The 26,311-nt window shown below is 45.8% G+C and overlaps 1 protein-coding gene across 14 annotated transcripts in view; it reads right to left on the bottom strand.

The window, feature by feature from the left end:
• Positions 1 to 26,311, bottom strand: part of WWOX (WW domain containing oxidoreductase) — a 550,729-nt gene that overhangs the window by 290,937 nt on the left and 233,481 nt on the right. For all 14 annotated transcript variants that reach the window (XR_008704541.1, XM_055554122.1, XM_055554123.1 and 11 more), the window contains exon 6: positions 25,047 to 25,135. Coding sequence is in view for 13 of the 14 variants with exons in the window: in XM_055554122.1 (XP_055410097.1) it covers positions 25,047 to 25,135 (89 nt within the window). In the remaining variant the exon portion in view is untranslated. The remainder of the gene's footprint in view (positions 1 to 25,046; positions 25,136 to 26,311) is intronic.

Genomic DNA, 26,311 nt, shown 5'->3' with positions numbered 1-26,311 from the left:
GATGCTGGGAGGGATTGGGGGCAGGAGGAGAAGGGGACGACAGAGGATGAGATGGCTGGATGGCATCACTGACTCAATGGACGTGAGTCTCAGTGAACTCCGGGAGTTGGTGATGGACAGGGAGGCCCGGCGTGATGTAATTCATGGGTTCGCAAAGAGTCGGGCATGACTGAGCGACTGAAATGAACTGAACTGAACTGATATATATTTGGGGGGGGGTCACTTGTGCTTTTGGGCTTATATCTAAGAAACCACTGCCTAACCCAACATCACAAAAATATACTATCTTTCTTCTAAGTGGTTTATACAGTTTTAGCTCTTACATTTAGGTTGATGACCCATTTGATCTAATCTGTATAAATAGTGAACATGAGCAATCTAACTTCATTCTGTGGCATGTGAACATCCAATTGTTCTAAAATCATTTGTTGAAAAGACTATTCTTTCCCCCACTGAACTGTCTTGGCATTCTTGCTGATAACCAACTGACCACCTGTAAGAGTTTATTTATGGACTCTTGACTCTATCCTCTTATCTGCATGCTTATGCTAGGACCACACAGTCTTCATTACTGAAGCTCTGCAGTAAATTTTGAGAGTGGGAAATAGGAGGCCTCCACCTTTGTTCCTTTTGAAGCTTGCACTGGCTATTCAGGGTCCTTTATAGGCATGTATAAAGTTTTAGGATTGGCTTTTCAATTTCTACAAAAATCTCAGCTGCAATGTTGACAGAGTTTGCATTATATTAGTAGGTTAATTTGGGGATTATGTACATCTTAACAATACTGTCTTCTATTCCATAAGTATGAGTATATTTATAATCATTTAGATCTTCTTTTCTTAAAAAAAGGTATTCATGCAAACCTTATTATCACTGATGTCTCATAGGGAAATTGTTTATTTTTCTCTGTTGTCTGATCTATTTCCAACTTGATTATCACCTACATGAAATCTAAATGTGGTGATGTGGTTGAGATCACGGGTGTTTGATAGGAATCGTATGTTTTTCCCATATGATGCCCACTACAGCTGTCCGCTCACAGCCCCTCAACAGCCCAACTGCTCCTAAGTAAAAGTGAAAGTCACTCACTCGTATCCAACTCTTGGCGACTCCATGGACTATACAGACCACGGAATTCTCCAGGCCAGAAAACTGGAGTGGGTAGCCGTTCCCTTCTCCAGGGCAACTTCCCAACTCCGGGATCAAACCCAGGTCTCCTGCATTGCAGGTGGAGTCTTTACCAGCTGAGCCACCAGGGAAGCCCAATTGCTCTTTGAAGAGGTGGGCAAAAAATGCTTTGAAGCATCTGGTCTGCCTACAACATTCACCACATCCATTTCAACTCAAAGTAGAACTTACTCATCTGTAGCCAGGATAACCCATGCTTTTAAATAAAGCCATGTACACTAGAAAAAAATCTTGGGAGAAAGGGTGAAATGGAGAGGTGAATATATGATTTAGATATGTGCTCCTTTCAGGTTGCATCTCAAATATTTGGTCTACTTTTTCAGAGTTGCTTTTTTTTTTTTTTGAATGTTAAATATGGGTTAAGCACTTACTAAGAGCTTTCTGTACATAAGAACCCTAGATGACATGTGTTATTATCTCCATTTATGGTCAGGAAAAAAGTGCTTAGAGGCAGATTTCCTATGAAGTATCAGAAACAGGTAAAATAAAGATGCACATAAGTGAGCAAGAATGAAATATAACATATAACAAGATGAAATAAAAACAATCATCTGACTTCAAGAATACTACGCAATACTTTCTTTATTAGATAAGCTCCCTAGAATGGCTACAGGAAGTGCTGTAAGAAATTCTAGCTCCGTCAAGTCATTATACTTATGTGCTGAATGAGAACAGGAGCACACACCCCACCCAAAGATGTGACGGGCAAATACCCAGGGTCTTGCAAGGTAGATGCCAGGTTCAGTGGTCATCACTCCCTTTGTCTCTAGACCCTTCTGTTTTAGCCACAAAAAAATATAAAGCTCTCAGAGTTGATTTTTTTTTTTTTCAGAGTTTCCTTATCTTTAAGACAGTCTGGGCATTTGGAATGCTGGCAGAACATTTCTCAGTAACCACACCTCCAGCAGTTACCTCTATCCATGCCCGCATGTTGGCTCAAGGAAATGCACCGGCATCAAACAAAGAAACTTGCTACCGAAGACCTCAGTCTGGACACAGGAGCCCACAGAGAGCCTGGGAAATCCTTTGGTATTTCACCAAATTTAAAATACGCTTCATTAATGTTAATTGCACGACACCAGAGGCAAAATACACACCGTGTACCTAAAGCTCATCGCCTCTATTAATTAACAACAGGCTTATGGAATAGGAAACTATAAAGTGCTAGACTTTTTTTTTAATTGTAAAGACACTTAATTGGCTTGTACAAAAGGAAAAGAATTCCTTTCACCTCACTTTAATGAGGTTTTTATTATTCAAATGGCACATTTTGCTCAGTTTTGACTAAAAGCCACTGCGATTCAAAAGGTTCTGAGATGATGAATATTTACAGACTATCAAAAGGAAAGTTCAAACTAGAAAGACAGAATGAAAACAAAAATAGTATCATTCCAATCCCAAAGCCGATGCTATTAGTCAGCATTTTCAAGGACTGATTTTTTTCCCCCTTCTTTGATGGATTCTAGTCTGTAAGGGGAGAACCTGAGGGCTGTTCTGTGTGTACACAGAACTGGAGCTTCCAATGCAGGGGTGCTGCCCTTAGTTAGGACACACCCACGGAGAAAGCGCCTCCGTTTCTCTGGGCGTTCTCTGAGCATGCTGTTGGGAGAGTGACAGTCCCATCCTCCAGGGACAGTAAGTGCCTTGGACCACAGACGTACTGCTCCATGGTAAAGAGGGTGGAGTTCCAGAGACTTGCCAGTAGGCATGGCTGACTGTCATCAGTGGGAATGACCATGGACCAAGGCTTCTAGCCAGAGTAACCTTAAGTGAGACTTCCTACTGGAAGGAGCAGCGAATGCTGACAATAAACAGAAAGGAGTCGAAGCCCAAAGGCTTTAGACAGCTCATCTCCACATTTTCTTCCTGCACTCCTCCTTCTTAAAAATTTAGGAATAAGTGACATTAAACATTATTTAATTGCAGGTGTGCAGCCCTCAAGCATGCTGTTCACTGACACTCCCCTGTCTTTCTGGCCTCTTCAATCTCTCTATTGTCTCATTCTTGCTGTCCATCAGGCTAAATAGATTGCTCAGACCAACAATTAGGAGAAAAATCAGGAAAGAAAATGGTTAAGAAAATGAACGAAAGGAAGTCAGATGGAAGAGAGAAGGCTGGAGAGAGAAAGAAATGTCTAGTTGACATTGGGGCTTTTTCAAGTTGTACGAAGCCTCGCTCTTCCCATTTACAGACCATGGTTTCGAAATATTTGTCTCCATTCAGAATCTCCTGCCTCGTCTGAATCTCTCATCACCAAGGTGACTGATTTCTGCCCCACCATCGCCCAGAATCTCTCAAAGAGGCCTGGGGAGCGATGGCTTCTGGGTCCCGGAACCCAACGACCTCCCCTCTGCTGAAACTGGATGTCTCTGTTGCAAGGGCCCCGGCTCCTCCCTGGTTCTGGCCCTCTTGGCTACCTCACATTCTAAGACACAGTCTATCCTCGGACCTCATCCTCATGCCACCGCTGCCTCAGCTTCTGCCTCCTCCAGACCCTCCTCCTCAACCAGAGTTCCACCTCCAACCGCCTTTCATTCAGTCTAAACTCTCGTCCTGACTGCAATTTCACACAGGCTGGGACTCCAAACAACACCTCTACGAAGGTGAACTTCACGACAGCGCCAGGCCGACATCCCTCCCAAGCTCCGGAACCTCATCTCCACCCACCCTAAACCTCAGCTCTGCATCTCCTCTCCCCAGGTCCTCCCCGCTTTCCTGACTTCCGTGTTTCTGCAGAAGGTGATACTCTCCAGCCAGTCACCTGACGATGAAAACGGGGAGAAGCCAGTAACTCTAGAGCCTTCAGCTACTATTAGTAGTTGTCCAATCCCCTTCCTTTCCAATGGAGCGGAAGTGTGATAGTCTGTCTAGATCTCATTTATGGGCCCCACTGCACCTATTTCCAGCAGCCAAAAGCACTGACTTGTTCAGAAAATCGTCCCTGAGGGATGGGTGCCCTCACACCTGGAAAGTCATGTCCCACACCCAGATGTCCTCCTAACAAAGAGGACCAGCTCTGGGATCCATTCTCCAGAGCTCCCTTTGCATCAGTCTCCACCTATATAACACCTGTTTCCTTCATTCTCCTTCTCATTCCCCCAGTAAACCATGTGAGCAAACACCCCTGTCCCAAGTCTGATCTCCAGGGACCTCGAGCTCAGACAACCTCTGCTATTCCTTGTTTCTGCTTCCGTTGCCTTTAGCTCTAGTTACTGCAAAAGCCCACAGTCTTGCCAACACCTATGGCTTTTTTGCTTTGTTTTTGTTTAGTTACTAAGTCATGTCCGACTGTTTTGTGACCCCATGGACTATAGCCTACCAGGCTCCTTTGTCTGTGGGATTTTTCAGGCAAGAATACTGGAGGGGGTTGCCATTTTCTCCTCCAAGCCAGGGCTCGAACCACATCTCCTGCATTGTAGGTGGATTTTTTACTGTTGAGCCACCTAATACCTTTGTTGAAGCCCTAATACCTTTGGCTTCTCTCTTACTTGATCCAGCATGAATACTGGGACCATATGAAACACATTCTAAGAGTCAATCAGAGAAACTGAAATGCATAAAACTAGATTACTGATAATCAGTATGAGATATAATGTGTTAAACTCTACCAGTAGCAAAAATTTAAAGGAGATATTTCCTACCTTTAGAATTAGCAGATTTTTATAGTATTATTCTATTTTCATTATGTTGTATAAAGTTGGTGGGAATATACATTCCTGCAACCGGAAATGCTTTCTGTTCAGCCAATATGTTTCTGGTAATTGACTACAATAGCAAGAGAAAGCTAATAGAGTGCGGTAATAAACATTTGCTGTTTGGAGTCACTAAGTTTTGGGGGTAATTTAAGAGCAACAGATAACTAATACATGCATCATGCTACGTGAGAGAAGCCAGACTCAAAAAGCTAAATATGGAATGCTTCCATTTAAATAACATTCATAAAATGCAAAACTCTAGGGACAGGGGAAAAAAAAATTCAATGGTTGCCAGGGGCTGGGTGTAAGGGGTGAGAATTACTTCACAGGGACACAGGGACAATTGAGAGGGTAAAGGAACTGCTCCATATCTTGACTGTGTGACTCCATGACTGTGTGTGTGTGTGTGTGTGTGTGTGTGTGCGCGCGCGCTCCACAACTCACTGAACCACACGACTAAAAGGGTGAATTTTAGCACCCCTAAAATACACCGAAACGTTACAACGAGGGAAACCACAGTGTGCTGTGTTTCTCGGGGCTCCGCCCACACCCCTGGGGTGAGTGACCTGTGTACACTGGCCACACACTTGGGCCCCGGTCGTCTCTGGATCTCTGGGGCCGTTTGCAAAGTGCCGAGCACCTGAGAGGCGATGACCAAAAACCGGCGAACCTAAGGGAAGTCAAGTACACTTGTTTGCCAAGTTCCCTGGGCTTCACGGCCCTTCCAAGGAACCAAGTTCCCAAGAATACTGACCACTGGGGGCCAAGAACCCATCGGCATCCTCCATAAACACCCACTGCCAGGCTCAACAGTGCCGACTCTTGGGAAGGCTCACGAGTAACTGGCAACAACCCAAGTCCAGGGCATTTCACGTGCTGATTGTACATGGAACATCAGCTTCCAAGGGGCAGCATCTCCCAGGAAGCCTGGCCCACAGTTCTGTCTGGGCCTTGTCCATTCCTGCATTACGTAACATTTTCCACCAGAGGCCACAATTGGTGAGGACAACTGTTATCTCTTCCAGGAGACAACTGTCAACAATCAGGAGGTCTTTGTTCTCAGGGTCTTGCATGCGGTAAGAAGGAAGCCTGGTGTACACAGCAGAATGCATATGTCTGAATCAGTGCCATTTCTCCAATGCCATTTTGTCTACAAGCCATGACACAGCCATACTTTACAACAGATTATGACATCAGAGATGGCAGAAGAAAGCACAGGAAAGTGGGTTTGTTCTAGTTGATTAATAAAAAGAGTTACTTACGCTTTGGAGACACCACCAAACTGATTTTGTCTCAAGAAACCTAAGAATCAGATAACATAATTTCAAGTCTGAGAAATGAGAAGGGCATTTAAAAAGAGCCTGAGAGTCCAGTAGCAGTCCAGTGGTTAAGGCCCTAGCTTCCACTACAGGTGGCCTGCGTTTGATCTCTGGTCAGGGAACTAAGATATCAAAGATGCCAAAACAACAGCAAGAACAGGACCAGGTTAGAAATTAAATTTGAAGAAGCCTGGAAGGGAACAGAAAGAGAAATAAGACCCAGAGAATCAGGGGTCACTGCCTGAGAGAGAGAGAAGTAAGCTCTCTAAAAAATAATAATAAATAAATAAAAATAAAATAAAAAGAACCTGAGAGGAGCCATCACGGGGCTGAGTTACACTGAAGATTTGTAAATTGACCTGTAACACGTGCCCCCAAAATGAGGCAGACTCTCACAGGTTAAATAAACACCCCGTAGAATGTTAACACAACTGTGCCTTTGGGGGACTCCAGTTCAGACACAGCAGAAGAATGAGCTAAGTGGAACGTTATGTAAAGGGAAATTCTTTTCAGTTCCTCCTTGAAACAGAAGGGCACACCATCATCTGGGGCATCTCTCCAGTGAGCTGCAGGAATTCATACTATTTGGAAATACTCTGAAATTCAAGAGAGCGGGCCTGAGGATGCAAAATCCCAAAAGTAACTGTTGTCCAGTCTGACCTGGCGTTCAGCTGTCCTTTTCTTCCAGAAAAGGAAGAGGAAAAAAGAAATTACTATAGAATTCCAAGGTGGATCCTTGCTTCAGAAACAAGGGCTGGTTTGTTTTGAGCTCCAGGATGGCAGCATAAAAGTGACCACAGAAGTTCTCTCTGCAACTACACCAACCCAGGGAAGGCGCCTCAGTCTCCACCAAGTGACCCGCCAAGACCTCAACTGCCCAAACTGCAGCGTTCGTGCCCCTAGTAAAATTCGGAATGATTTCAGGTGGAACATAGGCAAACTTTAAAAAATGCTTATTTATTGGAATGCACTAGAAAAAAATATATATATCATCAGCTTCTCAAATGCACAAGGAAATAAAAGGCAATGATACGGACTTCCCTGGTGGTCCAGTGGCTAGGACGCCCCATTCCCAATGCTGGGGGCATGGGTTCAACCCCTGGTCAGGGAACCAGATCCCACACACTGCAACTAGGTTTGTATGCTGTAATGAAATGCCCCGCATGGGACACCTAGGACCCGGTACAATCAAATAAACGCTATTTCTTTAAAAAAGAAAGGCTTCCCTGGCGGCTCAGACGGTAAAGCGTCTCCCTGCAATATGGGAGACCTGGGTCCGATCCCTGGGTCAGGAAGATCCTCTGGAGAAGGAAATGGCGACCCACTCCAGTACCCTTGCCTGGAAAATCCCATGGACGGAGGAGCCTGGTAGGCTAGAGTCCGTGGGTCACAAAGAGTCGGACACAACTGAGCGACTTCACTTTTAAAAAATAATACTTACCTTGCTTGATAGCTATGAGAATTAGAAAAAAACCTAAAATGCCCAGCACTAGCCATGACAAAGAGGGTACCTGAAACAGGCTTTTTTTTTTTTTTTTCCAGCTGCCTGTTTTCTGGACCTTGGGCTACACTTTGGGGACATAACAGCCAACAATAATGTAGGGACATGAAATATCTGTATAGTTGTCTCCACATTTAGAAAATACCTATATATTGTTTCCTATGCCCTTACTCAGTATCTCTGGGAGACGAGACCCGGAATAAATATGAAAGGAAATAAAGTAAGTAAAATAAGAGAAATATGAACACATGAATTCAACATCAGCTCAGGTAGTCAGTGACCATCTAGCTGCTGCGCTGCTAAATGTTAAAGGACTTGCATACTTCAAGACAGTGAAGGACATCATCCAATATTAAAATAATTAAACCAGAGCGGATTCTGCTGTCAAGATAACCTACCCATTTTAAGTTGGAAAAGAGGAAATAATCTGAACCAATCAACAGGAAAAGAGCCGGGGGCAGGGTGTTTCCCCAGGGATCATCAGGAATTTTTCATTTCATGCACCATTTACAACTTCTTATAGTGAATTCCAGAAGATCAGTACACACACTTAACAGGAAATGGCAACACTCTTGTTTTTGTTGTTTCCTTAGGTTTCTGCCTCCCTTTCATTATCTTGAATATATTTTCCCATCTTCACACACGCAATCCCAGAAACACACGTTCACCCTCACTGATTCTAAAGTGGGCAGACATGTACCAGGCACACACACTGCTCTGCTCAGCTGTGCCTGACTCTTTGCGACCCCGTGGACTATACACCATCAGGCTCCTCTGTCTGTGGGATTTCCTAGGCAAGAACACTGGAGTGGGTTTCCATTTCCTTCTCCAGGGGATCGTCCCGATCCAGGGATAGAACCTTCTGTGCTTCCTGCACTGCAGGCGGATTCTTTACTCTTGAGCCATAGGGGAAGCCCCATAGTCTTTTCAGAGAGGGCTTTCTAGGGGGAAAAAATGCATCAGTTGGATAATTATACCACCAATGGCACTTAGTCCAATTTGTTTATTTCTACTTTTATTTCTATTGCCCTGGGAGACTGACCTAAGACAATACTGCTACAATTTATATCAGAGCATGTTTTGCCTATGGCCTCTTCTAGGAGTTTATGCCGTCATGTTTTTATATTGAAGTCTTTAAGGGGAGGCATTATTTTGAGGTCGTTTTCCTTTGTGACCCACCGTTTCTCACACACAACATGGAAAAAGTCACCACAAAGACCAGAAACTCCTGAAGGCCTGAGCCAGCATCTGGTCACCCTTGTACTCCAACACTCAGGACCGTGCCTGACATACCGGAAGGTTCCTGAATTACAGAATCCTTCAAAAGTAGGTATCACCGTGAAAGCTCTCCGCATCTTTGCTCACACATATCAAGCTCACTGTCACCTGGTTTTTGTTTTTGTTTTTGTTTTTAATTTTAAATTTTATTTTATTTTTAAACTTTACATAACTGTATTAGTTTTGCCAAATATCAAAATGAATCCGCCAGAGGTATACATGTGTTCCCCATCCTGAACCCTCCTCCCTCCTCCCTCCCCATTCCATCCCTCTGGGTCGTCCCAGTGCACCAGCCCCAAGCATCCAGCATCGTGCATCGAACCTGGACTGGCGACTCATTTCATACATGATATTTTACATGTTTCAATGCCATTCACCTGGTTTTAAAGTGCTGAATGCATATAGCCAGTACTGTTTTTTTTAAACCCAAAGAGTCTCTTTATTAGCATAATCCACAACACAATCATTTATGTACCACTTTCCTAATTCTTCTCCAATTTATGGAACACTTGCATGTACTATTTTTTTAATACACTGTAAACCAACTCATCTGTATTTCTCAGCCTTGTACATTGCCAAAATACCAGCTAAGTCAGTTGCTTCTCTGGTTTGGGCTTTTAAACTTTGGTATGTGTTAAGATAAATACAGGATTGGCCACCTGAGATATGGCATCACCGACTCAGTGGACACGAGTCTGAGCGAGCTCCAGCAGATGGAGAGGGACAGGGAGGCCTGGAGTGCTGCGGTCCATGGGGTCGCAGAGAGTCGGACACGACTGAGCGACCGAACGACAACAACAATCTCATATATAAGCGGTGCAATGTGAATTGTGGTAAACTCTGCTCTGTAGTTCACAGAGCTCACATGCAACAAGGCTGCCCAGCAGTGGGGGTTATTAAGTGACACCTATTACTAAGAAATCAGAATTACCCAGGAAACTGCGGGAAGGATTAGAGCCGGCAGTAAGTCACGTTATGCCAACGGAGCACTGACTGACTCATACAACTGAGAACACTGTCTCCTCTGCGACTTCTCTTTGGGGGGTCCTTACCGCCACAGCACAGTGTCTGCTCATGCGGAGGGGGTCCCGGCATTTGTTGACAGCACCTCTTTGGTAGCTCAGCTGGTAAAGAATCAGCCTGCAATACGGAGGACCTGGGTTCGATCCTTGGGTTGGGAAGATCCCCAGGAGAAGGGAAAGGCTTACCCGCTCCAGTATTCTGGCCTGGAGAATTCCATGGACAGTACAGTCCATGGAGTCACAAACAGCTGAACAAAACTGAGCGACTTTCACTTTCACTAGTAAACTAACCACTGGGCATACTCTCCAAGTCAGACACATCCCTCTAAGAATTCTACTCAGCTGATAAGTGGGGAAAAGGCAACACAGAAGTAACTAGCCTTTCTGGAAATGCATTAGCATTCCTTCAAATTTAAAATATATTTTATGGACATGAATGCCATATTGAGCATTACAAAGTCATTATTTACAGACTTCTACAATATTGTGGAGGCATATATTCTGCTGATAAAAAAAAATCATGGGAATATTCATCTCTTATGTATTTATAGAAGAGATCCAGATACCAGGTGATGATTTCATTACCATTATGCAGCTTATTTTAAAAATACCTTCTGCAGTTACAGTGAAGGGAGGAAGTGATATGGGGTGGCAGAGGTGGGCTTACATGGACAAAAGGAAAAAAAGAAAAAATTACCTGGGGAGTGTGCTGAAGCACGTGGTCAAGTCACTCAAACAATAAAAACGCCTCATGCATTTTGTACATCTCCATGCCAATGAGGGCTCTTTCCTCTGTTTTGCCTAGAGATATATGGAGCTGTAACAGAGTGCAGAAAGCCCCTGACAGCCGTGTGCTGCCATTCAGACCTGAAAGATTCCATGTTATGATAAAAATTAATGTACTCTGACACCCTCTGGGACTCCCTGGGCCCTGGGAGCAGCTAATGAAGAAATACAACCTTGCCAGGGAACAGCACCAGCGGCCCAGAGTCGAGGATTAATTCAGACGGGGTAGCCATGTGGCCCCCTCTGTCATCGGCTGTAAAGCAAGTGGACTCTGGTGCCAAAGGGAAGCCAGCTCTGATTGGTTAGAATTATTCCCTGGGTCGCAGGAAGTCAAATCAACAAAGAGCTTTACAAAATAATTGAGCCCAAGTTGGATTCGGCCTGTCACTCTGTGCTAATGCCCTCTTCTTAAACCAGACGAGGGTCACTCAGCCTCTTGTTGGCCATGAAGGTGTGCTCCGGAAAACTTCCCAGGAGACCTGCTTCCTTAGTGATTACCAGACCACTGGGCATGTCCCAGGGGACATGCGTTCAAGAGGGGCTCAGAAAGGGTCTTGGGAGGCTGTTCCCCAAAGAGAGGTCTCACTGTCCCCGCCAGCCTACCTTCTGACACCTTCAGCCTCCGAGTATCACAGGATCTTCCCGGGGGGGCAGGGGGGTCAGAATGAAGAAGAATAAGGTTCACAGCAACATCACTGATGCAGCCAGAAGGTGGATGTAACCCAAACGACCTTCCACTGATGAACGGATAAACAAAGTGTGGTCTACCCATATGGTGGAGTACTACTCAGCCGTGAAGAAGAAAGACTGATCAACGCTGACTGAAAGAAGCCAGTCACAGAAAACAACACACTGTGTGATTCCTTCATATGAAATCTGCAGAGCAGGCAAAGTGGGAGAGACAGAAAGATGAGCAGTCGTCAAAGGCTGGAGGGGTCGGGCAGGAGGAAGGCAGGGGAATGACGCTAAATGGTTCGGGGATGAGGTTTCTTTTTGAATGGGAACATACTGAAAACCACTGAACTGTATACTTCAAAGCAGTGTGAAGTGTGTAAATTAAACATGAATTAAAAATAAAGCCAGCTCCCTGAGCTCTGAGAAGACTGTTCTACGTTCTCACGATGACGTAAGTGACCTCTGGCTTCTCCCTCCTCCCACGCGGGGGCAGCTGTGATTCACAGCCCCCAGCCCGTCCACCTCTTGCCTACAAGTCCCTCATGGACGGAAACTGGGACTCAAGCTAGATCGAGTCAGTCCAGAGAAAATAAGGGTGCTTTTTTTTTTTTAGACAATTGCTAGGTTACACAAAGCTATGTGGTTTTAGTCTGTGACATTATTTCAGCCTATTATTAGAATTTTACCATGTCAAGTTGAATTTATTTCTCACCATGTGAATTTTAGCCATTTGTTAAAAGATTAGGTGGAAATTTTTTTTAAATCTGTTTCATTCCTTGACATATTATTCACTATACTTTCTCTAACCTAAGGTATTATTTTGCTAATTTACTATCTCCACTAAATGACCATGGAAAACCTTGGGGAATGAGACATTTTTTGAAAAATATTTAAAATATATATTTATACACATGCATATTTAATGTTTCTCATATAGAATGACTATAATTCTATTGGAAGTAAAAAAAAACAGAAGGTAATATTCTAAAATATGGACAGTGTTGATAATAGAGGGGTAGTCACAGCATACTCATGGATATTTATGTCATCTTAGATTTGCATTAAAATCATCTAGGAAGAAGGGGCTATAGACTGAACAAAACTAGCCATATGCTGATATTTACAGAAGATGGGTGAGAGACTTGGGAAGGTCCATTTTACCTCTTCTCTTTTTGTGTGCATTTGAAAATCTCCCCAGTAAAAATATTTCAAGAAATAAAGACAAACTAATGGAGAGCCAGGAAAATGTACAATTTTCATGTTCATATTTATGCTCATCCTTCTTTTCCCCTAATATTCTACAAGAGGCATGCACCATCTTGGTGGCCACAGAACTTGTATAAAATAACATTTATATAGAATACCAAAAGAAATACCCCCCAAATAGCAATAAGAAGTAGCTTTAACATCTGCCTAAAAAAAAAAAATCATAAAGACAGCTGAGTTGAGTTCAGTTGCTCAGTCGTGTCTGACTCTTTGCGACCCCATGGACTGCAGCACGTTAAAACCAACCGGAAGGCCAACGTGACTGCATCAAGAACTATGCCACGAGAAAGGCAAGACAGGAAGCCACTGGCCGGCCCAGCGGGTACTGAATTGCAAGCCCATGCTTCCAATAGGACAGGGGAGGACGAGCTTTAAAGGAATCAGAAGTGGACCTGATGCAGAACTCCACTGAGCTTGGAAAACCTGCCCACAGGATGAGGGAAAAGGAACATCAGCTTGGTCTGAGACACCTGAGCGCCTGACGGGCCTGAGGAGCCCAGGACTGAAATCTCTTTGGTGCCCAGGTCTTTAAAGGTCATGGCGAGCTCTTGGCTAAGATTAATGTGAAGTCTTCCCCCATATGGGGGAGGAGGCACCACACAGGTCCTGCTTCCTGCGTCAGAGCAGAGTCAGAAAAGTTCCAGAAATGTTAGGCGAGTCACGGGCTGCAGCAGCAGTTCTGCTACTGGAAAGGCCCGAGAGGGGCCTAGGGCACCGCCACTCAAGACACAGACCGACCCAGGACGTGATGGTCAGGCGAAGGCTGGGCCTCCCTGACTCCCAGCCCACTGCTCAGCCACTCAGAGCAACACCACGCTTCCCCGCCAGTCAAGGAAGAAACCAAAGGGTTCTCCTGCCCCCACCAAGAAGTGGATTCTCCTCTCCGTGGCTGTGATGGGCTCAGGCGACAGGACAAAGCAACTGAAAAAAGAACTTCTCTGACTAATAGAGATATTGTACGTTTAAAAACATTTTGACTACAATTACATAGATGCAAGCTTTGCAAATAATACTTCGGGTCTTAACGGCGTTGCCTAGAGTCTGACCAAGAGATGAGAATTACGTGTCACTTTTCTGGAGGGTAACCTGAGGTCACAGACCAGCGGTATTCAAAGATACTCATGTGCTTTGACCCGGGTGCTGCTCTTCCAAAAACTGATCTTAAGAAACTAAGAGATCCAAAAAGAAGTACGTGCAGGCCAGCTTCAGAGTGCTTCCAACAGCGATAATATATAGAAGCAACCCTAGCATATGAGAATTTAAGACTGGTTAAATACTCTGACCTCTATGCAGGGGATTACAGGATTCCACCTCGTCCCATATAGAGCCACTCTGGGAACACAGGGGCATGCTCTTGGGAGTCTGCTGATCTGAGACACCTAGGCACTGCTGTGCTTTTAGCCAGACACACTCTGCCGAGGTCCACCTCCCAAACCTCTATCACTGGTGGACTCGCACTTCTTGTACCCACTCCCGGTACCTCTGAGACCACCTTCTTCTTCATTCCGTTTCTGGTTATCACTTCTCCTTAATGTCAGCTCAAATGCCTGTTTGATTATCAGTCGGTGACTGAACGGTAACAACATTTGAAGCTTAGAAGGCAGACTGAAGAACTCTGCCGCTAATTGAGAGGCTCCATGTGTATTTTTCGTAATGACGAGATATTGAGGGCTTTCTCACAAAGTGAAGAAAACCAATGACTCACAATATTAAGAACAGAGTGCAGTGACAAGCGGATCAACTAAAAATATAATCTTCCCAGGGATTTTCAGCTGGCTGCCACAGTGGAACACTGGTGATGTATTGCAAACGTATATCCAAGTTTTTAGGCTGACAAGAACTAGCTTCTCAACAATTTACTGGGGGTGGGAGGGAGAAGGGAGAAAGACGGGTCCCCGGTTATTAAAATGCAATTTCAGTGTGGTTTAAGCAAAATTTCCCAACATGTCAATTATGTGAGAGGAGAATTCCAATGTGCCAATGGGGGTGGTTAGAAGGTATCAGGAGGAACACCGAGCTGGATTCGCCAGCCAAGCTGGAAAATACAATTTTAAACCACAGACACTGTGACACTTTTTTTTTCTTCTGAGTCTTACATAATCCAAGAGTTCTCTGCGAGTCACCAGACATTAACCTTAACATCACGAGTTTCCTGTGTCCGTGCTTGTACGGGTCTGAGAACAGCCTGGTCATGCGGCTCAAGCCCATACCTGGTTAGAAGGGCAGCTGTATTTTCTGAACCTGAAATAACTATTATGCAAAATTACTTCACAATTTGTTTCCCAAGATGTTCTAACATATAACCTCCATACCACCCAAGGAGGTACCAAGGCAAGAACTTCAAATGGCTAAGAACCGCTGCCTTAAAATCAAAGTTGAGACACCAGTGCAACGGTGAGTTTCCACTTCTGGTTGCCCTTCCTTCCCTCCTTCCTTTCTTTCCTCCCTCCCTCCCTCACCCTCGCCCACCCACCCATCCATCCACTCCCTTTCTGGAGCTTCTGCTATGGCAGTAAAGTTAACACCTGCAAAGGACGATGATGACAACGACGAAAATGATGTTAGGATCTGCAACGCGCTAAATCTTTACTAGGTACTCAGGTACTACGTTTCACGAACACTTTGTTATTTAAACCTTTCAACCATCCTGCGGAGAAGGCAATGGCACCCCACTCCAGTACTCTTGCCTGGAAAATCCTATGCACGGAGGAGCCTGGTAGGCTGCAGTCCATGGGGTCGCTAAGAGTCGGGCACGACTGAGCGACTTCACTTTCACTTTTCACTTTCATGCATTGGAGAAGGCAATGGCACCCCACTCCAGTGTTCTTGCCTGGAGAATCCCAGGGACGGGGGAGCCTGGTGGGCTGTCATCTCTGGGGTCGCACAGAGTCGGACACGACTGAAGCGACTTAGCAGCAGCAACCATCCTGCAAGGGTACTACCGTCACCTCCCACTTTTACTGATGAAGAAACTGAGGATCAGAGAGATGAAGGAATGTGCCAAGGTCACCATGTTAGTAAGGTGTGGAACAGGGCCTCAGAGCTAAGGCAAAGATGAATTAGCCAAGGTTTCTGCTTCTCTGGGGCTCAGTCTAACAAAGAAAAATCAATATAGAAAAAAGCGTCCCCAAAGTACTCCACGCCCGATGACTGGGGGTGTGGTCGATGCTCCCACAAGTGACTCATCAATCCAATGACAGTGTGGACGTAAGAGGAGGGGAAAGGCAAGGCTCCACAGAGAACACGACAGAATCAGCCAGCGAGCAGGTCAGGGGCAGGTGGGGGGCAGTGGCACAGGCCCTGAGTCCGGAGGCGGAACCTGTAACCACCTGGCTTCCCAGGTGGCTCAGTGGTAAAGAACTTGCCTGGCATTGCAGGAGACGTGGGTTCGATCCCTGGGTCAGGAAGATCCCCTGGAGAAGGAAATGGCAACCCACTCCAGTATTCTTGCCTGGGAAATCCCATGGACAGAGGAGCCTGGCGGGCTATAGTCCATGGGGTCACAAAGAGCCGGACACGACTGAGAAGCTCAACAGCAAAGCGGAACACAGAGGCACAGGGCTGGGGCGATCTGATCTATAAATGCAGCAGCAGGATGGAGCAGCCTCCAGAGGCCACCCAAGGGTCTTGCTTGCAGGAGAGGATCAGGGCTGGGTTTGTGTTTGAGAGCGACCACTCTGGCAGTTCAGATGTCTGAATTGCAAAGTGACCCTCTGGTCGCCCGCAGTCTACCAGATCAGCGTCACTAGGAAAACAAGCAGGATCCAAGGGGAAACGAACGCTGACGCTTAGAGTAAATGTAAAGACAACTGCTGCCATTTCCGTTTATATAGACTTCAGGGACAGACACCTTCTAGGTATTTGGGAGAAAACCACCTGAACACTTAACTGAAGGGATGAACCTCTCTTCTCGTGAGTGGTGTTTAACCTCTTTTGCACGCATTTCAGCAACACAATTTCCTCTCGATGATAGGAAACTGGCTGGAAGGTGCATTCCCTTCAACCTTGAAGTGACCTTAACCACCCTCCCAGCAGGCAGGGAGGGGTTGCCATCCATCCAAGGACAAAACTCCTTCAGAGACACCACGTCCTACATGACGCATTTCTGAATGAGACAGAGCTTTCTGATTTTCCTAACTACTATCGAAGCGGAGTTCAGCAACAGAGCAGATTTGGGACTCAGCTCTAGTCTCACCATCTACTAGCTGGCATGAGCTGGGTCAAGATCTTTAATCTCTTCCCTGCTGATATCTTGACCTATGAAATGTGGTTGAGCATCCTGTTAGGCTGAACAGTAAGTCACTGCCTTTCTTCTACAATTTTTGACCTACCCCATGAAGTCCTTGTGAGGATAAAATGGGATGGCAGACGAGTGCTTAGCTGTGTATGGCACATAATAAACAGGTGATAAATATTAGCAATTACTATCTCCATCATCATTTTACAGTTCCGAGTCCCAAGCAGGGCTTCGGTGTCTTCACTATTTAAACAATACTCGCTTGTCTTAGTTGACCTGCTTTCCCGTAGGGTGGCGTTTCCACAACTCAGCACAGCACACTGTTCTATTCAAACTCTTATCTCTTCTTTCAGCCTCTAAGGAACACAGAGTGCTATCTGCAGAGAACTGAAATGAACCATGCCCACAACACTGTCTATATATACTGATTTATCTGGACCAAACCTAACAAAATCCAAAACGGAATGTGTCTCTCATAGTGAGGCAAGATGCTTTTCAAATGAGTTACATTTCAAGGGACAAGGGGATTCTAGTCCAAAGGTTAGCAAACCACAACCCCCAGACCAAATCCCAAATCCAACCCACTTCCTGTCTTTCTAAATAAAGTTTTATTGGAATCTGGTCTTGCCCAATCATTTACACGTTATCAGTAGCTACTTCCACATTACCGCGGCTTCACTCAACCCTCAAGAGACACTCAACACTGTTGAGTGGCTGCTACAGAGACCATTTGGTTCATGAAGGGAAAAACATTGGTATAGCTATTCATTTATATAAATATTTATTTATCTGATTCTTTCTAGAAAAACTTTGCCAACTCATGCTCTGGTCCAGTGCTTTAAGTAATCAATGCTGAACACCAGCAACTAAGTTCATACTATTTGCTGATATTAAAGCCTTAACATCAGCTATGTATGCAGTGGTGGGCTGGTGGGTGAGGCAGGAGGCGACCACAGAGTAACTGTATGTACTCTCCAAAGCCGGGCTTTTATTCTTCCTGGAAGGGAAGGTTTTTTTGTGTGTCTTCAATTAACATACATCACTTAGACTTCCGGAAACATGATAGCGATGGCTGAACCTAGAATTCTGTTGGGAAATCAAAACTGTTTATTTTGCAAACATCGCTGTGGTTAATTCAAACACAGTTTCATGTATTCCTTGGCAGTGATGACTTTTAATGATGGCAAAAAGGCTCACTGAATTTTTTTTTTCCCTAACACATTTAATTGCAAAATGGCTCTTAATTAATTTAACAACCATTCTTCTTCAGTAAGGATGTGTTTTTGAAGATAGTCAGCACTGTGCAAAGTTATAAAAAAAAATCCTTATGCTTCACGACTATTTTAAAAGAGTGATAGGCACAGGAGAAGCGAGAGGGCAAATGGTTTAATTTCAACGTCTAGCCCAGTTCCTGGCACTGTTGTAAACACTAAATAATTAATGACATGAAGGGAAAAACTTTTAAAAATAAGCCAAAAGAGGAGGGGAGAAGAGGCGTGTGGAGTACTTTGGTATCTGACAATACAGAGGTTAATTATTTTTCCTGCGGCCCACTGTAATTCTCACTTATTCAAAGCAAGCTGCCCTTAAGGCCACTCAAATCATCCGGAAAGCTGCCCAAAACCAGGGGAAACGATAGCAGCAATGGCAAAGGAGACAGTCTACCCACTGGCTCCAAAAGAGAACTGGGAAGTACCCCCTCGAGTCCATGACTTTACGAAGAGTAGCAAAGCCCAGGGGGAAGAGGCCACGGCAGCGGGCTGAGCACTCTGTGGCAGCGCAGCTTCACTGCAGGAACAGCGTTTCTGCTCAGGGCTGGTCATGCATACAGTTTGTGGGCAACGTGAAGCTCGTGTCCTCTCTTGCCTTGGCTGCGAGGGATCTCAAAGCTCATTTCCAGGCCCAGTTTTTTAAAAAATACTTACTTATTGGCTGCACCGAGTCTTAGCTGTGGCATGAGGATCTCTGATCTTTGCTGCAGCGTGCGGGACCTAGTTTCCTGATGAGGGCTCAAACCTGGGCCCCCTGCACTGGGAAGCGGAGTCTTAGCCACTGGACTACCAGGGAAGTCCCCAGGTCCACTTTACTAATGGTTGTAAAGACTTCATGAGATCCCCACTTCCTCTACGATCACGTCTGACCAGTCCACTCTGATCCTCTTTTCCTGTTTCGACAGAAATCTATCTTATTTCCATTGTATCATACTGGATACATTCGTGAAAACCTCTCGAGTCACTGAAGGATCCAGACAGGAAGACGCACACACCGTGCCAGCCACAGGCACAGCACACTGAGGCGCGTCTGCCTGCCTCGTGCGTGGCCTCCTCTTCTCAACAGGCCTGACAAGTCTGTGCGGGGACCTGCTCAACATGCACCGTGGCCCTCGGACACACCCAGCCCGTTTTCTGCTTTTGGAAGTAAACTTTTACTGGGACACAGCCATGTTCACCCATGTAAGTACTGTCCGCTGCTGCCCGCCGACACAGATGACCTTACGGCCCGAGAAGTCGGAGGTGCTTCCTCTCTGGCCCTTCTCAGAAAAGTGTGCTGACCCCTGCACTATACTCTCTGTGCTCGTATTTTTCTTTAATAAGGGATGACAGAACACCATCTGTTTCACAAATATTGTTTTAAAGAATTATGTAAGAACATTTGATGCCTAAAGAGTTAAGCTTCAGAAGGCAAAACATCTACTCTGGATGGAAGCCTTCTCTGATGTTTCTAGACACGTTAAATGCTTCACAGTATGGTTTTTTAATACCTCAAGGTGGAAAATGTAGGGGATGGGGAAAAATCAACTTGTAGACTTTGAAAAATTTTTCGTAAGACACCATAATTAAGATCTAGATTTAGAGAGTTTATTACAGCTAAAAAAAAAAAAAAAATCTGCTCTCTGTTTTTCTTTTCTTTTAGTTTTCAAACTGTTCAGAAAAGCAAAGCAACATGATACTCTGTTACAAAAACCAGAAATGGATTTCTCATGTTCAGCAAAAAGTAACAGAGATACATGGGCTAAAAGTTATTCTTAAAACCAAACTGAGGAGAAGAAGAAAGATTAAGCTGTAATTTACACATTGGTCTTGCAGGGTAATTTAACCCTCAAAATTTGGGATTTATTTATAATTTATAGCCCACCCACTTCTGTAGAAGGACTGGAGACAGCAAAATTGGAAATAAGAATCCAAGAAAATTAAATCTGGGATTAGTCCTTTCTGAAAGTCCTGAATTTTCAAGTTCTAAAAAGTGAAAATAAATAACTTTCTTAAGATTTCTCCCTCAAATGTATAAACAGTAAAGAGGAAACTGAAAAAGTATTCTTTGGATTTTTCTTTAAACACCACTATCCAATTTTTAAGTGAAAGTATTTTAAGTATTTTTAAGTGAAATAAAGCCTGATTTCCTTAAATTCTGCTGGAGACAGGAAGATGAAAAGAGAAAGTAGAGATCCGTGATCAAAACAAAGTTCTAGAAATCTTTAGAATTGCAAGTGTTATTTTAAAATTATGTTATGATCAACTTCCATTAATTGCTATGATGAATCAAAGACGTTAGATGATATTATAAGAGCTGATTGGTAACTGAAAGCCAAGCAATAAATTTCCTATATTATGTGCCATTACTGAAAGTTTTCAAATTTCAAAACTGGAATCCAGGTGTCCATTATTTCAGGAATATATAGAACTCAAACCATAAAACAGTATCTGATAAAGGAAATACATATATATATATACATATATATATATATATGTATATATATATATTTACAGAAGTCTAGAAGACCCTGAACTGTTGTTACAGGGCCTGTTCAAAATAAATGCTTTTCGGTAAATTAAGCAGTTAGTATCATGAATGAAACTGTGCAAAGGTATCCCAAACAACACCCTACTGGCTTCAGAGACCACTACAGAAAATCCTGATGCTCGGTGGGAATCATCAGGAAGGGTCCGAGCTCCTCGCATTCTGACGGAGGCCCTGACCAGCCGGGCAGCAGGAGCACGGAGGCTGGCTGCTTTCCAGGACTGCGGTTTCAACAAATATATCCTGCAAAACTCAAGACTGGCTGGGACTTACCACAGGCTTCGGTTTGGAACTTTCCAGTAATGCCCCAAAATAATTGGACCTGAGACACTCTGGCCGACCACTACCACCACTGAGGCTGGGGAGAAGTGCCCTGGGAGCACTGAGGCCCCCTGGGCTGACCACCCAGAAGAAGGAGTGAAGGGGGCCAGGAGGAATGGGGGGTGAAGGGGAGCGGGCAGACAGACAGACCACGTGGGCGCAGGGATGCGTTGGTCGGGGCGTGCAGAGCCTTACAAAAACTGGCTTGAAGACAACACCACCACCTACCGAGCATTCTTGCCAAACAAAAATTAAACAGGAATTTGAGCCTTCAGCCTTGGCTACCATTTCACAGGAAGCAGAGAAGACAAAAGAACCAGCTGAATGACACCACCGGGGTACAGTCAGTGAAACACAGACCACAGAAAACTCTAGAGGACACACCTGCCCTTGAAACGCATGTGCCGCTCTAAATAAAGAGAAATTTAGAAGCCGGAGGAAAACATACAGGCTAAGATGCATTGACCTTATTTGGTTTCTGATTTAAGTAAACTGAGAGAACAGAATACTCATTGCCTTGAATGGTGTTCAGCCCCTGTATTTCTGAGTAAATTGGTCCTCAGTAATTCCTACCAACCCAGAAATCCACACTGAAGAAAACACCTCAAGGGTGAGGTGGAACAAGAAGAGGGGTCGCTGTGGATTCAGACAGACTCGGGTTCCAATTCGGGATCTGCCACTTGCTAAAGTCAGGAAAGAGAGTTGGCCTCTCGGTGAGAAGCTGGAGCCTTTCCACTGAGAAACAAAGATAAAATGAGTCATGCCTGGGGATGACTGTAAGGAATTAGAGAGAGGACATGGGCATAAGTGCTGAGCGTGTTGCCTTGCACGGAATAAACAAATGTCAGAAAGGAATTATGATTTGCATAATCACTGTTAGCAGGGCTCATTCTGAAAAGGCTCAGTCCCCACCCCATGCCACCACACCCCCCCCAAAAAAAAACATAAAGAAGAATATCCAAGAAAAGCCTGAATCCACATGCCCTCCTGGTGGAAGGTGGAAAGAGACTGGCTCATCTGTACCATGAGCTGCATCTTCCAAAGAGGTTCGCATTTACACCCGTTTCTACCTTTTCCAGGCTCAGACTACACACACTGCCGCCTGCCCTGGCATGGCAAGACCACCGGGCTGGGGCATGACCCGAGGGGACGCACACAGTAAAAAGTGCCCGCACGGACGCCTGGCGTGCCCGCAGACAGGACTCGGCGCGCGTCCACGTGGCACTTCAGTGGACGGGTTCTTCCTCTCCTCAGTCCAAGGGCGCAGAAAGGAGTGGGTCCGGCATGGGTAGCCTCTCCTTCGTTTGCCATTATGTTTTACACACAAGGAGATCTTAATGTCGAAAGGCGGGAGCTGGAGATAAGAAGAGAGCGACATGTGTTTTTCTGGCAGTTCAGTCACTGACACTTGAACTCGCTTCTGACAATTCTCAGAATCCACAGACCTGTGAGTGCTGAACTGTCATCTGCCCGGCCGGGGAAGACTTCGCCCTGCTGGTCTTCCAAAGGGAAAGTCGTACGGGATTTTCATGCTGATTTCTCTAAATCCATGTAAAATACTGGACCCTAGAGAGACTGATGAAAGGAGGTTCATGGCATGGGGTTGGCTAAGAGGAAAACTGCTTTTGTTTCTGAACCAAGGAGTACAGAAATTCAGAATTCATTTGTTAAAATCCAGAATTAGGGCAGAAGGGGCGATCGCTTTTCTCCAAGAGTTTGGGCTTGGTGATCACAGAAGGCAGTTGGCTTTGATGATTTCTGAACTACTTAATAGTTGAAAACGAATGGTCCCATTAAGACTTGGAAGGCAGTCCTCTTATGTAACTGTTGGCTGTCCCCGGCTAAAGGCCTCCTTCCAGCGAGCTCTGACACCAGGACTGGAGGGAGAGTGAAGAGGCGGTGCGTCTCAGCTCCCATGAGAGCGGCATGGTGCTGGGGAGCAAGCGGAGAGTCAGAGCGGATGAAGTGCTGCCTCTGCCACCAACCTGCCAAGGCACCCTGCGAAAGTCACTCGCTGTCTCGGATCTCGGTTTCTGGCCCATTGAGAACAACAGACAGTGCAGCAAAGTGGTTCGGCAGGCGGGCTGCCCAGGCGTGCCCGGCCCCAGCGCCCCCGCTGGCTGGCCGCATGCCCTCGGACAACTCACCCTCTCTGGTCTCACTTTCCTCAGCTGCGTAACAGACACAGGGGCAGCACTCCCCCTGCGGGCTGCTTGGAGAGTCACGTCAGGAAACGCACACAAAGGGCGCTGGGTGCAGGGCTCCTAGCGAGCTCTCGCGAAATGAGCTGTTGCTGCTGCTATGGTGGATACTGTTATTGCTGTTCTCTTCCAAACAACCGCAGAAATACTAGGCCGAGGAGTAGGCTGCCAGCAGTTAAACACCGCCTGCTTGCTGGCAGCACACACAATGGCTTGGGTGAGCTTAACTAGGCCTCCACCAGCCACCACTCTCTCTCCAGAGCCGAGGGGAGAGCCTGGGGCTTTGGAGGCATGTGTTAAATGTGTGTTAAGTGAAGAAGCAAGCGGATAAATGAATCATGAAGGGAGGACAGGGCAAATGTTTAAAGAGCTACAGCTCTGTCTTGACGTGAGGTTCTCTGGGAGCTCTGGCGAGGGCTGGCAGCTACCAATCCCTGCCAAGAGGGCACACAGTGGGGCTCGCCTAGGTCCGCTGGCCTGGGGACGATGCCCAGCTAGCTATCACTGGAGCACAGGGCAGGCCCCTGGGGTGGGGGCGGGGGGCAGTGCAGATCTCACTAAAGACTCTGACTTGACATTTCAATCTCAAGGACTCAGGCTTGCTCCAGAAAGGGCTTTAGAGGACAGACTTCTCAACGGCCTAAAAGAACGAGTGAGAAAACGAAAGGAGAGAGAAGAATCGGCCACTGGACAGCACTGAAGAGTCGGGCCAACATCACGCCATCAGAGCATCTGGTCTGAGACACCTCCCCTCCCATCCATCATCTCCGCAGAGAACTGTTAAAACCAGAGACCCCGACGGAGGCCAACCCTGAGACCGCTTGTCACTGATCAGCCTGCTCCAAACTCGGGGACTCTGGTGCCGACTGCGGAATTATTTTACCCTTGGCACCACGTGCCCTATTATTAACTTAATCTTTGTGTTTAAATCAACCCACTGGAAAAAAAAAATTAAACGAAGTGATTTGTTAAAGAAATTTAAACCGCTACATTAAATGAGAAACCAGTATTGCTTGCCCTAAAAAAAAAAAAAAAAAAAATCAGAGGGAACTGTAAAAATAAACACTTGGAAACAAAATATCATAATGAAAAGGAAGCTAACCACCAGCGCTCTCCTCAGTTCTGGCTTTAAGAGCTGCTTGCTCTCTGTTAGGAAAGGCGGTTGGTAAGGGATGGCCAAAAAAAAAATCTGCCAGTCCTCAGCGAAGGCTCCCTCCTACAGGCATTTTTCAAAGTCTGAGAAAGAATGGAAAAACAGAAGTTCTCAGATGTGAGCCCACGCTTTTGGAACCGTGTCCACGTGCCACGTAAAACCATCGCAGGTTTGCGAAACAGTAAAACCTTCTTCCCGTGCTCTGAGGTTCAGCCCCCTTGTGGAACTAGAGAGCTGACCTGACCTCTTCCTAAATGCAATTAAAATAGAACTTCTCCTCGATTCTGGGAGGCGCCTTGAAGATGTCTGCGATCAGGATGCAGCCTACAATCAGCTGGCTTTTATAAGGTCGCTTTTTACTGATGCTTAGTAGGATCTTTTTCTTGTTTTCTGGGAGGCTGTTGTGAGATTGATGACACGTCTCATAATGAGGGGGGCTCAGAGTCAAAAAAATACAGTACACCTCGACCGGGCCAGTATAAATGAGCCTCCTGTTTGGACGCCAAGACAGCACAATAGCCTTCCGTCTTCCCGGTTGTGTTCATCTGATAAAGACATTACAATGGCAAGATATTATGATCTATAACCCTCCGCTGGAACACTCACACATTCTTGGCCTTGAACGCTTGAGCAAAATGCTGCACGCTACGGAGCAGAGCGAGGTCCAGGGTCATTGCTTCTACCTTGGCTTTGTGCTGGAATGAGAGAAAATAAAAAGAAATGATAAATAACAGCAAGTTTAGTTCATGGTATCAAGTTACAGTAAATGTGTTATGGAACATGTCGGAATTCCCCTGTTTAATATTAGACGCCCAGAGAGAATATAAATCATCTGAATGAATAGAAGAACGGGGCTTTTTACTGCCAAGTTTAGGGAGGATGGGAGGCTGGGACTCTGCTAAAACTCCAGGCTGAGGGGCTGTACTGTTTGACTCAGCACCCGAAACAGGATCCACAGGGTCCGAGGGCTCACGTATCTCCTCTCTAAGTGCCTCCTAAAAGAAACTATAATGACAGGGGTACACCAGGATGAAGCCCGCCTCCTGCAGGAACATCCGAGGCCACGTGGGAATCTCAAAAGCTGCCATCTGGGCTCTGAAACCACTCCACTAAGCCTGCCTCAAAAATGAAACACAAGGCGTGGACAGAAAGTACAAAGGCAGGCAAAGCTCGGTAACACCAACAGAGCCCGACAGCTCCGCACGCCCCTGCTTTAGAAACGCAGACGAGCCGCGTTAGAGAGCCCTGGTTTAGAGACCCTGTGAACTCTGCGGACGTGAGGCACGCGTGGGTCACGATAATGATGCTCCTGCTGTCTGACCTCGGGTGGCGGTGGGTGGGCATCACAGGCATCATCGCATGTCACCCCAGGACAACTGAAGGACCCCTTGTATTTGGCCTCTTTTACACTGTGGCATCTTATAAGAGACTGAATACAGAGCTAAGAAGTGTGGATGGTGAGCCCTCAAGCCAGTGGCTCCGGAAGCGGTCCGCAGTCACTGAAGCCGCCCCGTCCCACTGCACGGCCCCCAGCACAGTTCCACAAAGACCATGCCTTTCAAACAGGCCCTGTGTTTACCAGGCCCTCCCGATTTTTAAGTCTGCCTGGACTCTGCTGTGTTGGCTGAAATGCTATGACTTCTTAGATCTCTCTCCTCAGAACAGATGGCCAGGCTACCTGCCTGTTCAGGTAAGTGCATTCCCATAAGACAAGCAGTGAACTTGGGAATCCTTGTCTAGGCTGTGATGCTGAAGTAAGACTAGCGAGAATGACACGGTGCTCGGATGCTCTGAAGGGGATGCCCGTGGCTCAGTGGAGGGCACCCTCCACCTGGACGGACACACAGGCTGTGCTGAGACGCTTAGTGTGT

The sequence above is a fragment of the Bubalus kerabau genome, chromosome 17 (genome assembly GCF_029407905.1).
Source record: "Bubalus kerabau isolate K-KA32 ecotype Philippines breed swamp buffalo chromosome 17, PCC_UOA_SB_1v2, whole genome shotgun sequence".
Classification (NCBI taxonomy): domain Eukaryota; kingdom Metazoa; phylum Chordata; class Mammalia; order Artiodactyla; family Bovidae; genus Bubalus; species Bubalus kerabau.
This window is presented reverse-complemented; position numbering and strand designations above follow the sequence as displayed.